This window comes from Drosophila mojavensis, unplaced genomic scaffold, assembly GCF_018153725.1.
Source record: "Drosophila mojavensis isolate 15081-1352.22 unplaced genomic scaffold, ASM1815372v1 contig_74, whole genome shotgun sequence".
Lineage (NCBI taxonomy): Eukaryota > Metazoa > Arthropoda > Insecta > Diptera > Drosophilidae > Drosophila > Drosophila mojavensis.
The window spans coordinates 1,574,717-1,587,274 of record NW_025318899.1 but is presented as its reverse complement, the minus strand read 5'-3'; the positions used below and the strand labels follow the sequence as shown (position 1 = coordinate 1,587,274).

General features: G+C 40.5%; 6 protein-coding genes across 6 annotated transcripts; 4 read left to right on the top strand and 2 right to left on the bottom strand.

Annotated features, from left to right (window-relative positions):
- Nucleotides 1-85: 85 nt before the first annotated feature.
- LOC6586536 (transcription initiation factor IIE subunit beta) lies at nt 86-1,767 on the top strand. Its single transcript, XM_002012111.4, has 6 exons — nt 86-373; nt 431-535; nt 598-760; nt 815-1,105; nt 1,163-1,250; nt 1,305-1,767. The coding sequence occupies exons 1-6, from the start codon at nt 312-314 to the stop codon at nt 1,472-1,474; spliced, it is 879 nt and encodes a 292-aa protein (XP_002012147.1). The 5' UTR covers nt 86-311; the 3' UTR covers nt 1,475-1,767.
- Nucleotides 1,768-1,882: 115 nt separating this feature from the next.
- LOC6586535 (chitooligosaccharidolytic beta-N-acetylglucosaminidase) lies at nt 1,883-4,267 on the top strand. Its single transcript, XM_032733256.2, has 4 exons — nt 1,883-2,136; nt 2,219-2,847; nt 2,916-3,067; nt 3,132-4,267. Exons 1-4 carry the CDS (start codon nt 2,057-2,059, stop codon nt 4,080-4,082), a joined length of 1,812 nt encoding a protein of 603 aa, XP_032589147.2. The 5' UTR covers nt 1,883-2,056; the 3' UTR covers nt 4,083-4,267.
- A 21-nt stretch (nt 4,268-4,288) lies between these two features.
- LOC6586534 (transmembrane protein 50A) lies at nt 4,289-5,155 on the bottom strand. The gene is made up of 4 exons (XM_002012109.4): nt 4,991-5,155; nt 4,792-4,926; nt 4,558-4,687; nt 4,289-4,496 (listed from the first exon to the last, which is right to left on the bottom strand). The coding sequence occupies exons 1-4, from the start codon at nt 5,072-5,074 to the stop codon at nt 4,387-4,389; spliced, it is 459 nt and encodes a 152-aa protein (XP_002012145.1). The 5' UTR covers nt 5,075-5,155; the 3' UTR covers nt 4,289-4,386.
- An 80-nt stretch (nt 5,156-5,235) lies between these two features.
- Nucleotides 5,236-6,291, top strand: LOC6586533. Its single transcript, XM_002012108.3, has one exon. It carries the CDS (start codon nt 5,311-5,313, stop codon nt 6,208-6,210), a length of 900 nt encoding a protein of 299 aa, XP_002012144.1. The 5' UTR covers nt 5,236-5,310; the 3' UTR covers nt 6,211-6,291.
- Nucleotides 6,292-6,947: 656 nt separating this feature from the next.
- LOC6586532 (sialomucin core protein 24) lies at nt 6,948-9,231 on the bottom strand. The gene is given in 3 exon segments (XM_002012107.4): nt 6,948-8,467; nt 8,806-8,985; nt 9,127-9,231. Coding segments are annotated over 2 exon segments (810 nt in total). The 5' UTR covers nt 8,894-8,985; nt 9,127-9,231; the 3' UTR covers nt 6,948-7,745.
- A 65-nt stretch (nt 9,232-9,296) lies between these two features.
- On the top strand, nt 9,297-12,497 carry LOC6586531 (sorting nexin lst-4). Its single transcript, XM_002012106.4, has 3 exons — nt 9,297-10,154; nt 11,005-11,657; nt 11,725-12,497. Exons 1-3 carry the CDS (start codon nt 9,399-9,401, stop codon nt 12,014-12,016), a joined length of 1,701 nt encoding a protein of 566 aa, XP_002012142.1. The 5' UTR covers nt 9,297-9,398; the 3' UTR covers nt 12,017-12,497.
- Nucleotides 12,498-12,558: the final 61 nt, after the last annotated feature.

Below are 12,558 nucleotides of genomic sequence, written 5' to 3'. Positions count from 1 at the left end.
TGAAATATGAGTAATTATAATCAAAATACAAATTTATTTCAAGATCCAATACGCATTATCGATCAATGAATTTCTCGTCCGTTATGTTTTTGAAAACGATGCTCTCGAGGTCTGCCACTGAAGCAACGGAAAGTATCGATACAATACAGACCGATTTCTCCGATATATTTAATTGAGAAGCCCTGAAATGTCAGTCAACAGCTGTTCACAAGACGCTGTGTGCTTTACCTCATTTACTATTGTTTGAGAGTTGTAAATTGTCTCAAAAATATTGTTCTTAAACGTGAGCTAGAAAATATAAATAATCAAAGATGGATCCAGCGCTACTTCGCGAACGCGAAGCGTTCAAAAAACGAGCGATGGCCACACCGACGTAAGTGCATCAATCGGCACATATTCAAAGTTGTTAATAATTTGTTTGCATTCACAGCGTGGAGAAGAAAAACAGAACGGAAAGAGCTCCTCCGCCTCCAAGTAGAGATGATTCCCAAAAGAAAATGCGGCCGCCGACGGCTCCAAAACTGGATGCATCCACGTAAGAAGCAATTAGTTGCAAATTGCAATCAGGGATCTTTAAATTAAAGTTATTTCTCGTAGATACAAAACGATGTCAGGAAGCTCTCAATATCGTTTCGGTGTGTTGGCCAAAATAGTAAAATTTATGCGCACCCGCCATCAGGATGGCGATGATCATCCACTAACCATAGATGAAATATTAGATGAGACCAATCAGCTGGACATTGGTCAATCTGTGAAAAATGTAAGTTAATAATTGTTCATGATTCACTGTATTATTCTTTATTATACCTTACAGTGGCTCGCCGGGGAAGCGCTCAATAATAATCCAAAAATTGAGGTCACACCCGATGGAACCAAGTTCAGCTTCAAACCAGTATATAAGATCAAAGATGGCAAAAGTCTGATGCGACTGCTAAAGCAACACGATCTTAAAGGCCTCGGAGGGATATTGCTTGAAGATGTGCAGGAATCCTTGCCGCATTGTGAAAAAGTTTTGAAAAACCGAGCGGCAGAAATTCTGTTCATTATACGTCCCATAGACAAGAAAAAGATATTATTTTACAATGATAGAACTGCAAATTTTTCGGTGAGTAATAAGCACATTTTGCCTTAAAATCATCAACTATTTGTATTTATCGTTTAGGTGGATGAGGAATTTCAAAAGCTTTGGCGCTCTGCAACAGTTGATGCCATGGATGACGCAAAAATTGATGAATACCTTGAGAAACAAGGTGAAAACTCTGATTTTACTTTATTGAACAAATAACTGATTCATTGTATTGCAGGCATACGCTCGATGCAAGATCATGGGCTGAAGAAGCCTGTGCCGAAACGCAAGAAGGCAGCCAACAAAAAGCGCCAGTTCAAGAAGCCCAGAGACAATGAGCATTTGGCTGATGTTTTGGAAACCTACGAAGACAATACCCTAACCCAAAAGGGTGCGAATCCCACATAATAGATAACAGTTTCGATCTATTTAGTTAAGACAGTAGATAATGAGTTCAAAACCTATTCTTAATAAGGAATAAAACTAAAGAAAAAAACAGTCGAAAACATTTATAAAATAAGTAGAAGTATCTCAAAATATAATAATTAATTTATACGCATGTACTGAAAGCTTATGTCAAATCATTTCAAGTGGTATATCAAAGTGTTAAAAACCTTTCATTTAGATTTATGAATGTTAGTTATCTGCCCTAGGTTTTGCATTTAAAAATATAACTTGTCGAACAAGAACCATAGTTAAAAGCAGAACCGTGTAATCACATAACAGTATATTTGTGTACATTTGCATATGTGTATGTGTGTGTGCTGGCCTTTGCTTGTGGTTGCAATCGATAAATTGGCCGCGTAACAAAACAAATGCGTCAGTCGATGCCGAAGCGACCCCCAAGCAGGTTGTAAGTAGCACGTAAAGAAGACGAAGACATTGCCGTTGCGCTACAAAACGGGAATCTAGAAACCCGTTTTGAGGTTTTTCTTTTTTAATTTCTTGAAAATCTATTTGAGTATTCGCTGCGCGTTTTAGTGTGCAAAAATGCGTTGTGCGGCGTTGGCAATGGTAGCGCTGCTGGCCTTTGGCTGGACGCCAGGTCTGGGCGATGCTCTGGGAGCTGAGTAAGTTAAATCAGTTAAATCAGTAATTATACATGGTATACATATATAATTAACTAATTTTATATTTTATATTAAATCGTAGCGATTTGATATACGGCTACGAGTGTAGCAAGGGACTATGTCGAAAGGTCGAGCTGAGTGAGGAAAATTTTGCTTCGGCTATTAGTTTGCCAGTTTGCCGGCTGTTCTGTGGCAGCGACATTGGCACTCTCTGGCCCAAGCCAACGGGCGTGGTGCAACTGGAGCCGCTGATGCGACAGGTGGACGTAGCCAACATTGAATTCCAGATGCCAGGTACAAAAGATAAACTGTGGAAGTCAACGGAACAGCGTTGGCTAGACCTGTTGGAGGCGAAGGTACCAAATCGCAAGATCCTCAAGAAAGGCGGCTACCAATTAAATATTATTGTCAATACTGCGGACGCAGGGGCACCAATGCGTCTCCAGCTGAACACGGACGAGAGCTATGCACTGAGCATAGGATCGAATAGCGCTGGCCAAGTGACGGCCAATATTACAGCTAACAGCTTTTTTGGAGCACGTCATGGCTTGGAGACTTTGAGCCAGTTGATTGTCTATGACGATATCCGCCGGGAGGTGCAAGTGGTGGCCAATGCCTCTATTGCGGATGCACCTTTCTACAAGTGGCGTGGACTTTTGCTGGATACCTCGAGGAACTACTACTCTGTAAAAGCCATCAAGCGAACATTAGGTAGGCGTCTTCAACGGTTCCACCTGGAGTCCCCATTCAACATCTTTTCCATTTATGCCACTTTGCAGATGGCATGGCCATGGTCAAGCTGAACACCTTCCACTGGCACATCACGGACTCGCATAGCTTTCCACTGGAAATCAGCAAGCGACCAGAGCTCTCCAAACTAGGCGCCTATTCACCAAGCAAAGTGTACACTCACAGCGATGTAGAGGATATAGTGAGTTATATATATCTTGTACTCAAATCAGACCTTTAGCTGGATGTTTTCTTCTGCCATACAGGTGGAGTATGGACGAGTTCGAGGTATACGTGTAATGCCAGAGTACGACAGTCCGGCGCATGTGGGCGAGGGCTGGCAGCACAAGAACATGACGGCTTGCTTCAATGCACAGCCTTGGAATGATTATTGTGTGGAACCTCCATGCGGCCAGCTGGACCCCACTGTGGATGACATGTACAATGTGTTGGAAGACATATTCAGTGATATGTTTAAGCTTTACAATCCTGATGTCTTTCATATGGGCGGCGATGAAGTATCCGTTGCTTGCTGGAACAGCAGTGCAAGCATACGCAACTGGATGCTGGAGCGTGGCTGGAATTTGAAGGAGGAAGATTTCATGCGCCTGTGGGGCCACTATCAAATGGAAGCTCTCAGTCGTGTGGATCGTGTGGCCAATGGGTCGCATACTCCCATTATCCTGTGGACCAGCACACTCACCGATGAGCGCTACATCGATCAATATCTGGATCCAGCCCGTTATATCATACAAATCTGGACTAAGGGCAATGACAGAGTGATCAAGAAGATATTGAAGCGTGGCTATCGCATCATTGCGTCCAACTACGATGCTTTGTATTTCGATTGCGGCGGCGGTGGCTGGGTGAATGACGGGAACAATTGGTGTTCGCCCTATATTGGCTGGCAGAAGGTCTATCAGAATGATTTAGCTCAAATTGCGGGCGATTATAAACATCATGTGCTGGGCGCCGAGGCTGCCGTTTGGTCAGAGCAAATCGATGAGTATACCTTGGATAATCGCTTCTGGCCACGAGCCAGTGCCTTGGCCGAACGTCTTTGGTCGAATCCAACTGAAGGTTGGCGACAGGCCGAGTCGCGTTTGCTCCTGCATCGCGAGCGGCTGGTCGAGAATGGTATCGGAGCGGAGGCATTGCAGCCGCAATGGTGCCTGCAGAACGAGAACGAATGTCCCGTTGATGCGTATGACCCATAGTCTTATATATACTTGTATATCTTTAGCGAGAGTTCTGTCAACTGTACAATTTATTATATTTATAGATATGCTCAATGCAGCGAAAGGCTTTGGCTTAGCCTCTCCCTCGTTGCCATCGTCCTGCTTTGTGCCTGCAATAAACAACACTTGAAAGTGTGCGAGTGACTCGTCGTTTAATAAATTTATGAGATTTGTTTTACTCTAAATGAAATACAATTATGTATATTAATATATATAAGTATGTATATATGTTATTTCTAAAAGCATCCCCAGTCACAGATCTGAGTATATATGCATTGATAATTTATTCGTTCCAATCCTCCTCGTTGCGTCCAAACTTATATACGATGCTGCCAAACAGAATGAAAACATTTTGCAAAAGTAACGCGACGCCCAGACTTGTGTCCTTTTTATCTATAAAGATAACGTATAATTTTGTCTTTACTTGTTTTTTTTTTTTTTTGCTTTGGCTTACCATTGTTTATGAAGTCATCGACCATTACCCAAACGGCCGCGATAATAGACGCAAATCCAATGACAAAGCCAATAAGAAGCCATATCTTGGCGATCCTTGCGCCCGACTCTGAGGTGTTATCTTCTGAAATCTAAAAGCAAACAACAGTAAATGACTCATTTTCTTTGTATACAAGATTCATATTCATATGTATATGTATACACTATGTGTGAATATGTAAGGCTGTTATCTTACATGTTCGCCTTTGACCGTATTGATCATGCAAAAGCTAATTGTGCCAAATATGCCGATAAATACATGTCCTGTTGTTATTTGATGCTGTCCATCTCCAGCCATGGCATCGATTATTATCCACCAGCCTGTGAAGAACTAAAGGAAAAGCAGACAATAGTTAGGCAATGCGCATTAATTCTTACACTTGATCTGCCCATACCAGCAAACCTGCGACCAGCGCAGCATTTTTGTTTCTTGATGTTTCAGATGTGAACCAATCCCTAATATTTCCTAGCAATGCCATTCTAAATTTCGTTTAATGTTTTTCCAAAAAAACAGATAGTCACACAGAGTTATCTAAGGCAGACGCACCTGCACGATTTATCGAATATATCGATATACTTGAACTTCTGCATATTTGAACTAGTATGTGCAACAGCTGACTTTTGATAATTTTGTCGGCTCTATTGACAATAGATGACAACTCTGACTCTAGCACGTGCGAGTCCAGCGGTATAAACAACATTTATTTAATTAAATATGAAGAAAAAACTAGAGGAAACATCATCAGATGAGGAAGAAAGTGTTGCCGACGATTCAGAAAATGAAGACGAATTGGATTTAGCGGGCAGCGCAACAGAATCTGACGAGGATAATGTGGATGAAGATGAAACCACGTCGAGGAAGAAAACAAAAGCCGAATTGATTGAGGAACAAATACACAGTAAATACGAACAGCTGAAAGGAACACGACTATATGTACGCTTCCCACACAAGCTTCCACTTGATAGCCAGGAATTTGATGCGAAGGTAAAATCTTTGCATCCGTTAATAACAAAGGCTGCGAAGCCACGGCAAAAGCACGCACGGTTTTGCCTCGTGGAATTCAAATCCAAAAAAGATCGCGATAAAGCGCTGGCGGAAATTAAAGTATCAATTGAAAGTGATGCTGCCTACAAGGGTATCTTCATTTCGCTACCCAAAACCGATTCCGAAGAGTTTGTGAACGAGCTGGTAGCACGCAAGCAACAGTCTCTGGAAAAGAAGAAATCAAAGAACCTGTTGAAGCGAGCAAGCAAACAGGTGCAGCGCAAGGAAATCTTCACATCATCCGTGGTGATCACCAATCTGCCCAAAACGACGTCAGTGGCACAGGTGCGCAATCTGTTCGAGACTGCCGTCGATATACAAATCAAACCAGGCAAGGGCAAATACCGCGACTCGAGCGCTGCAACAGTCACGCTCCCCACGACTATGGATGCTCGCAATGCCGTCAAGAGGGAGCTGAGCATAGGAGGCACCAAACTGAATTTGCGATTCCATACGCAGCAGCAGAAGAAGCGAACGGGAAAAATTCTAAAACGCAAGGCAAATAATGGGGAATCACCGCAAATAGCAAAGCAGAAGAAAGCGAAACGAACTATAAAGGCGGATAAATAGTTAGCAACTATTTAACTATAAAAACTATATGTACTATGTAACTAATCTTTTATAAAATTCAAAATAAACAAAAACACAAACCATGTCACCGTTTAATACAAAAATAGTAGTATATGGATGTGGATATATCTGAATAAAAGCACAATTAAATTTTAAAATATTTATTATCGTACACGATATACAATACATACATATGTAGCATTAGGTATTTCTTTTTATATTCATTTAATAAGCCGAGTTTCGAGTTTTACTGGATATACATAAGTTTGTTTACTAAGCCTATATATATATACATATATAGTATATATATTTATGAGATTAATTTCTGCACAGGGAGGGATTTATGGGGTCGCCAGTTTTGTATGTAATTCCAACAATAGATGTGTGTAAATGTGTGGGAGTTAGATAATTCATATGTGTTGTTCAGTGTTATCAAATACAAAATACTCAACATTCGCATATATATTTATATATGTATATAAGATATATGTAAAACTCACAGTAAATGTTATTATTTAATGCCAAATGATATCTGATATCCGTAATTGAAAACGGGAAAACTCCCAGAGGCAAAAAGAAACATCCGTTCATTCATACATATTCATATATATGTATATACTCTATATCAATGCTTGTGCACCTATTGATTTTTTCTTCTCAACTTTGACACGTACATTAATATTTATGCAAATATATATATATATATTGATAAAGTTCCTGAATGTTGGGAAAAGTAATCATCATTAATTATAAATTTATATATTCAAAAATGCAAAAGCGTTGTAGTATAATGCAAAACAGATATTTAGAGTTGATTTTAAGTTTAGCTCGCTTAGTTAGTTTTTACGTTGAATGAGTTTGTTTTTTTTAGCTATATAAAATGTTAGTTTTTCTTTTACCATATTTGTTTTTGTTCTTGTAAATATATATTTTCAATCAAAATCTATATACGCGCTTGCTTCATTCCCTTTTTCTTTCTTTTTTAGATTACTTAACGTTTGCTTCATCTACAGCGACATTTCTTCGACAGTCTTCACATTAATTTTGCTGTTATTGTAGTACATAAATATTCATATACATAGAGACATATATATGCATATGAATATATTTATATAATATAGTACATTATAATTGTTTTTGTTTGTTTCTTTTTAAGCTGAAGGGCATTCAGATTCAATAAGGCGTTGAACATCCGCTGATAAAAAACTGCAGCAAAAATCGTGAATCATACGAAATGTATATTATATTAAATATATTCACATATATATGTATATGGAGAGAGATATATAGATAGGTATATATATAATTGATAAGGATTGAGTGTGCAGCCTGTTTCGAAACGGACAAATCTGTGTTTTTTTTTTTCTTTGAGAGATAGCTGTAGGATATTTTTGAAAATTTCGCGTTTTTCATAGAGATTATATCCGGGGGCTCTTTGGATAGTTATATTTCATTTTTTTTTTTTGTTTTTTTTTTTTTTTTGTTTGTTTTGTTGTTCTTTTTTGTTATGTATTACATTTGTACCCCGAGTTAAATTACGTGTGCAGCAGCCGATCTCTGGCTGAAGGTGAATTATTTGAGTTTTGATTTGCTGCGCTCGCCAAGAGCTGTTGGTGATAGGGCGCTGTGTGTGCTGCTGCTGTGGTTGGTGGTGGTGGTGGCGGTTGAGCGGGTGGTGAACGCAACGGAATCGATGGCTGTACAAAGCGCACACGTTCGGCATCCGTGGCGGCATTGTTCACAGCCGTTGCACCGGCTGCTGCATTGAACGCCGAAGTGAACGCGTTGGCGGCTCAAAGAGTGTGGTAATTGCGCTCATTGCGTGCCTTGTAGAACTTGTAGGCGACCAATCCAATGGCCAGCAGACCCAGAGTTAGAACTATGCCTCCAATGAATGACGAGCCATCAAAGTGTCCACATGGCACAGGCGCTGGCTTGGCCGTGGTAGTTGTCGAAGGCACCGGTGTGGTGGTGCTCGATGTGGTGGGGCCAACTGTGGTAGTTGTTGTATTTGGAGCTACTGTTGTGGTGGTGCTGCTTGTAGTGATTGGAGCTGGAGTTGATGTTGTTGGTTTGGTGGTGGTTGTTGAAGTTATTGGAGTAGTTGAAGGTGTTGGAGGTGTTGTAGTCGGTTGCACCGTGGTTGTTGACGGGGTTGTGGATGTAGTCGGAATTGGAGTTGTAGTTATATTTTTGTCATCTGGCACCGGTACTGTTACAGTGGTTGCCGCCTCGGTAGTGACAGTCGTTTCCTTTGCTAAAAACAAGAGAGAAAAAAACATACAAACACACGCATGCGAATCAGTTTTAAAGTGATTCAGCTTGGCTTAATAGAAAGTTCTTTATGTTGAAATCTTCTTCAATTACGTTCCGCACAAAAATACATATGTATGTAGGAACCGATACACTCACACGAATATGATTGCACACAAATGTATACATACATGTAGACGAGTGTGGCATTTAAAATTCCAATACACTCTTACATATACATATGCATTTATAAATTTGTTGTTCAATGCAGGCACTAGCGCAAACACACACTCACACAAACACATACGTAGTTGAATAAAATTCGCTGTGGAAATCGCTTACCTTCTTCTCCGTCTGCTGCCAGACAACGATATGAACCAAACAGTCCAACAAACAGGCACAATAGCAAATATTTGGCTTGCAGCTGCATTATTACGTTTTATTCGTAAATAGCTTGTTTACTTTTTCGCAGTTTTTGAATAGAACTGTGGGGTTTCTTTTGACGTATTAGTCAATCTTTCGCTGTCAAAAAAAAAGTCGGTGAAAAACCAAAATAAGCAAAGACAATCTAAAGTATGGCAAGATTCTTTATATGTATACTCAAATCGGTGAAAATATAATTGCATATGCCTTATTATGAATATTACTCGGCATTTTACTTACCAACAAAATCGGCAAAGCGCAATCAACGAATGATTAATAAAAATCCAATCGAACAAATCACGAACAGATTTTTTTTGTAGTAAGAGCACAGAGTTGTACTTGCAACGACTGCGATATCTATCGATTAACGATTGCGTATCTACTTTTGTAACACAGTCGACGGTCACACTAGTCATTCACACACACTGACTCAGACACTGGCTTTTTCAATTGCTTTATGGGAGCGGATTTAGATAAAAAAGAAACGCGTTAATATCGTGCAATAACCAAAAATGACATCTTACGTACGTGCTATGTACGATTTTTCTGGTGAGCCCGGATCATCAGAACTATCCATATCCACCGGCGACATTCTAACTGTGACCAGGAGCGATGTTGGCGAAGGTTGGTGGGAGGGAAAAAACAGTCGAGGCCAAATTGGGCTCTTTCCAGCGGCTTACGTGGAAGTGATGTCCGCTGCTGAAGCGCGCCAGTTTACCAGCGGCGGGGATACAAGCTCTACAGCCGCTGCCAGTGGTCAGCCCTTCGATCCCTTCGATATGCCGCCACCAGCGCCGAGATACGACCAAACAGCCGATGACGACAACGATAGTATTTGGACAGATAGCGAGGACAATGAAACATATTCAGAGATAGCGCCACCAGGTGGCAAGATGGGCGGAGTCGCACGTAGCAGCGGACTGACGCATTCTGCCAGCGACTACGACAACAGGCATCTACCTGTTGCTCCTAACGAAGATGGCATCTCGCTTGGCTCCGCAGCGGCAGGTGCGAGTGCTGGCACGATTAAAAAGGGCATGTTTGCCAAAAGTTCCGATTCCTATATACTCGGCCTGTCTAGCAACAAGGAGAAAATACCAGAATGCGAGATGGCGTACATAACACAATTAGAGGATTCCATCTACCAATGGACACAAAATCATTCGCCTTATTCCGTTGTTGTGGCTAGTCCCAAAAAGGAGTCAAAATTCAAGGGCATGAAAACGTTCATTGCCTACCAGCTGACACCAAGCTTTAATAATATCTCCGTGAGTATAACTGAATTTACAATTTTTATAAAAGTTAAACGAATCACAATTTAATACAGTGAGCCTGAAGTGTGTTTATGTATTTGTATTTGCATGTGCATTTGTATGTGTGTGTAGCTACTGATAACACAAACCAATAAGTTGCAGATCTTTCGTTTATTTTTTCCAATGAGAAGTGTGACGAAGATTTTCTTTTTTATAAGTTTTTCTTAATATAATGCTGTTGGTCAGAGTGTTTGTATATAAATTTGTTTGATATATAAATTTATATATTTTACTGAGCAACAGCTGAAATGTTATAGCAATGTTATTGTGCAAGAAACTTGTTATTGTGCAACAAGTTGCTTTTCTTACCAAACTCCAATTGGAAACTTAACGAAATTTTAACTAAACGAAACACATTCTTATTTGTTTTAGAGGCATGACCTCAGTTGGGAAACTGATTGCTATTGAAAAAATATGAATCTTGAATGCAAGAATTAAATTTATTTTATTTAAAACTAACTTGTTATACGAGCAGGCTAGTTGATTAAGGGTTACTAAGGCAGTCGCTATAAATTTGCTTCCCACAGTTCGTGCCATATTTTGTAGCTTAGTGTTTATTTATAATGTTGCAAGTTGCAGTTGAAGTTACGAGTTCAATTGGGGGCAAGCATCGGGGGCAGCTGACCAACTGATTGCCCACTCTCTGCTTGTGTGCGTTTATTTGTTTGTTGTTGCTCTTTTACTGCTACTTTACACACACACACACACCCAAACACACACACACCCTATGACTCAGTGCTCAAGAGCTGTGTCACAATTTCGTAATTGAATTGTTGTATCTAATCTAACATGGAATACAATTCAGGTATCACGTCGCTACAAGCACTTCGATTGGCTGCATGAACGATTGGTGGATAAATTCTGTTTGATACCTGTGCCCCCGTTGCCGGACAAACAGATCTCTGGCCGGTATGAGGAGCAGTTCGTGGAGCATCGGCGTGTACAGCTGCAGGAGTTTGTGGATTGGGTCTGCCGGCATCCAGTCATATCGAAATGTGAAGTGTGGTACCATTTCTTGACCTGCACCGACGAAAAGATCTGGAAGTCGGGCAAACGGAAAGCCGAACGTGATCCGTATATGGGCGTCAACTACTGTTTGGCCATCTCGCCGCCAGACAAGAATCTGCTGCACTCGAAGGTGGATGCCCAAATGGAGAGCGGGTCACAGTTTATACACAGCATGGATATGGCCATACGCAATCTGAATAACATTGCCAACGATATGGCCAAACGTTCGCTAACCCAAAGCAAAAAGGAATTCCAACGCATCGGCGACGGTCTCTCAGATCTGGCCAAGTCGCTGAGCATCGACGAGAGGCGCGCACCCACCCGGAACGGCGTGCCTCTGTCGGAGAGTGTGGGCCGCATTGGAGGCATTTACATTGGCATTGGTCAACTGTTTGGTGATCAGCCGAAGCAGGATTGGATCCCGCTTTCCGATCGGCTGCATATCTACAGGTGAGTGAAGGGTTAGATAACGCTAATGCCTGTGTAACCCAATTAATCGCTTTGTTTTCTTTTTCAGAGGTGTCTTGAACTGCTTTCCGGATATATTCTCGACGCACAAGGGCGCCATACAGAAGCGCAAGGATTGTGAACGTTCGACGGCCGAGGGCAAGATGAGCAATGCCCAACTGCAGGATGTGAATCGGCGCACAGATGTCATCTCCTATACGGTGCTAGCTGAGCTGACCCACTTCAAGTCCGAGCGAGATACGCATCTGAAGCAAACGATTCGAGCATTCATTGCCGAGCAAATTAAGTTCTATCAGGCCGTTGTGGCGCGACTACAGGAGGCGCATCGCCAAATTGAATAGGCAATCGAATTCTCGGATCTGGATATACTATATAAATTTATATAAATATATCATACCACGATATCACGTTCAGTCGGCTGGGAGCACAAGCAAACACGTACACTAAATAAGCTGAAAACAACATTCGCACGCGCGCATTTCAAATGCTTTACACAAACCGTAAAACTATAATGGAAACAGAAAACTAAAAATTCTTTTTAATTAAACTATACAACCTAATCAGTAATCTTGTTTGTAAGTGAAAAGTTGCGTATTTATACAAAGAGAAAGGAAAATTTAACATTTATATACATATATCTATACACCGAAATTAAAAATATAAACATATACATATATATATTTATAAACATATAAAGCAATGTCATTTTTGAGTTGTGTCCCCCATATCTAATCCTTAAACTAAGCTCGAACTCTATAAATGTATATATAAATGATTGATCGATTTCTGTATTAAAATCGTAGTGTCCGATTAATAACTCAATCAACTGTGTATATAATTATATATTATTTTATTATATATACAAAATGAATCATTAATAACA

Coding starts and splice junctions, on each gene's coding strand:
- LOC6586536 (XM_002012111.4), top strand. CDS start 312: ATGGATCCAGCGCTACTTCGCGAACGCGAAGCGTTCAAAAAACGAGCG. Junction 374..430: donor CGAGCGATGGCCACACCGAC/GTAAGTGCATCA, acceptor TTGCATTCACAG/CGTGGAGAAGAAAAACAGAA. Junction 1,251..1,304: donor TGAATACCTTGAGAAACAAG/GTGAAAACTCTG, acceptor ATTGTATTGCAG/GCATACGCTCGATGCAAGAT.
- LOC6586535 (XM_032733256.2), top strand. CDS start 2,057: ATGCGTTGTGCGGCGTTGGCAATGGTAGCGCTGCTGGCCTTTGGCTGG. Junction 2,137..2,218: donor GGCGATGCTCTGGGAGCTGA/GTAAGTTAAATC, acceptor ATTAAATCGTAG/CGATTTGATATACGGCTACG. Junction 2,848..2,915: donor AGCCATCAAGCGAACATTAG/GTAGGCGTCTTC, acceptor GCCACTTTGCAG/ATGGCATGGCCATGGTCAAG.
- LOC6586534 (XM_002012109.4), bottom strand. CDS start 5,074: ATGGCATTGCTAGGAAATATTAGGGATTGGTTCACATCTGAAACATCA. Junction 4,688..4,791: donor ATACGGTCAAAGGCGAACAT/GTAAGATAACAG, acceptor GTTTGCTTTTAG/ATTTCAGAAGATAACACCTC. Junction 4,497..4,557: donor CGATGACTTCATAAACAATG/GTAAGCCAAAGC, acceptor TTATCTTTATAG/ATAAAAAGGACACAAGTCTG.
- LOC6586533 (XM_002012108.3), top strand. CDS start 5,311: ATGAAGAAAAAACTAGAGGAAACATCATCAGATGAGGAAGAAAGTGTT.
- LOC6586531 (XM_002012106.4), top strand. CDS start 9,399: ATGACATCTTACGTACGTGCTATGTACGATTTTTCTGGTGAGCCCGGA. Junction 10,155..11,004: donor CAAGCTTTAATAATATCTCC/GTGAGTATAACT, acceptor AATACAATTCAG/GTATCACGTCGCTACAAGCA. Junction 11,658..11,724: donor GATCGGCTGCATATCTACAG/GTGAGTGAAGGG, acceptor TTTCTTTTTCAG/AGGTGTCTTGAACTGCTTTC.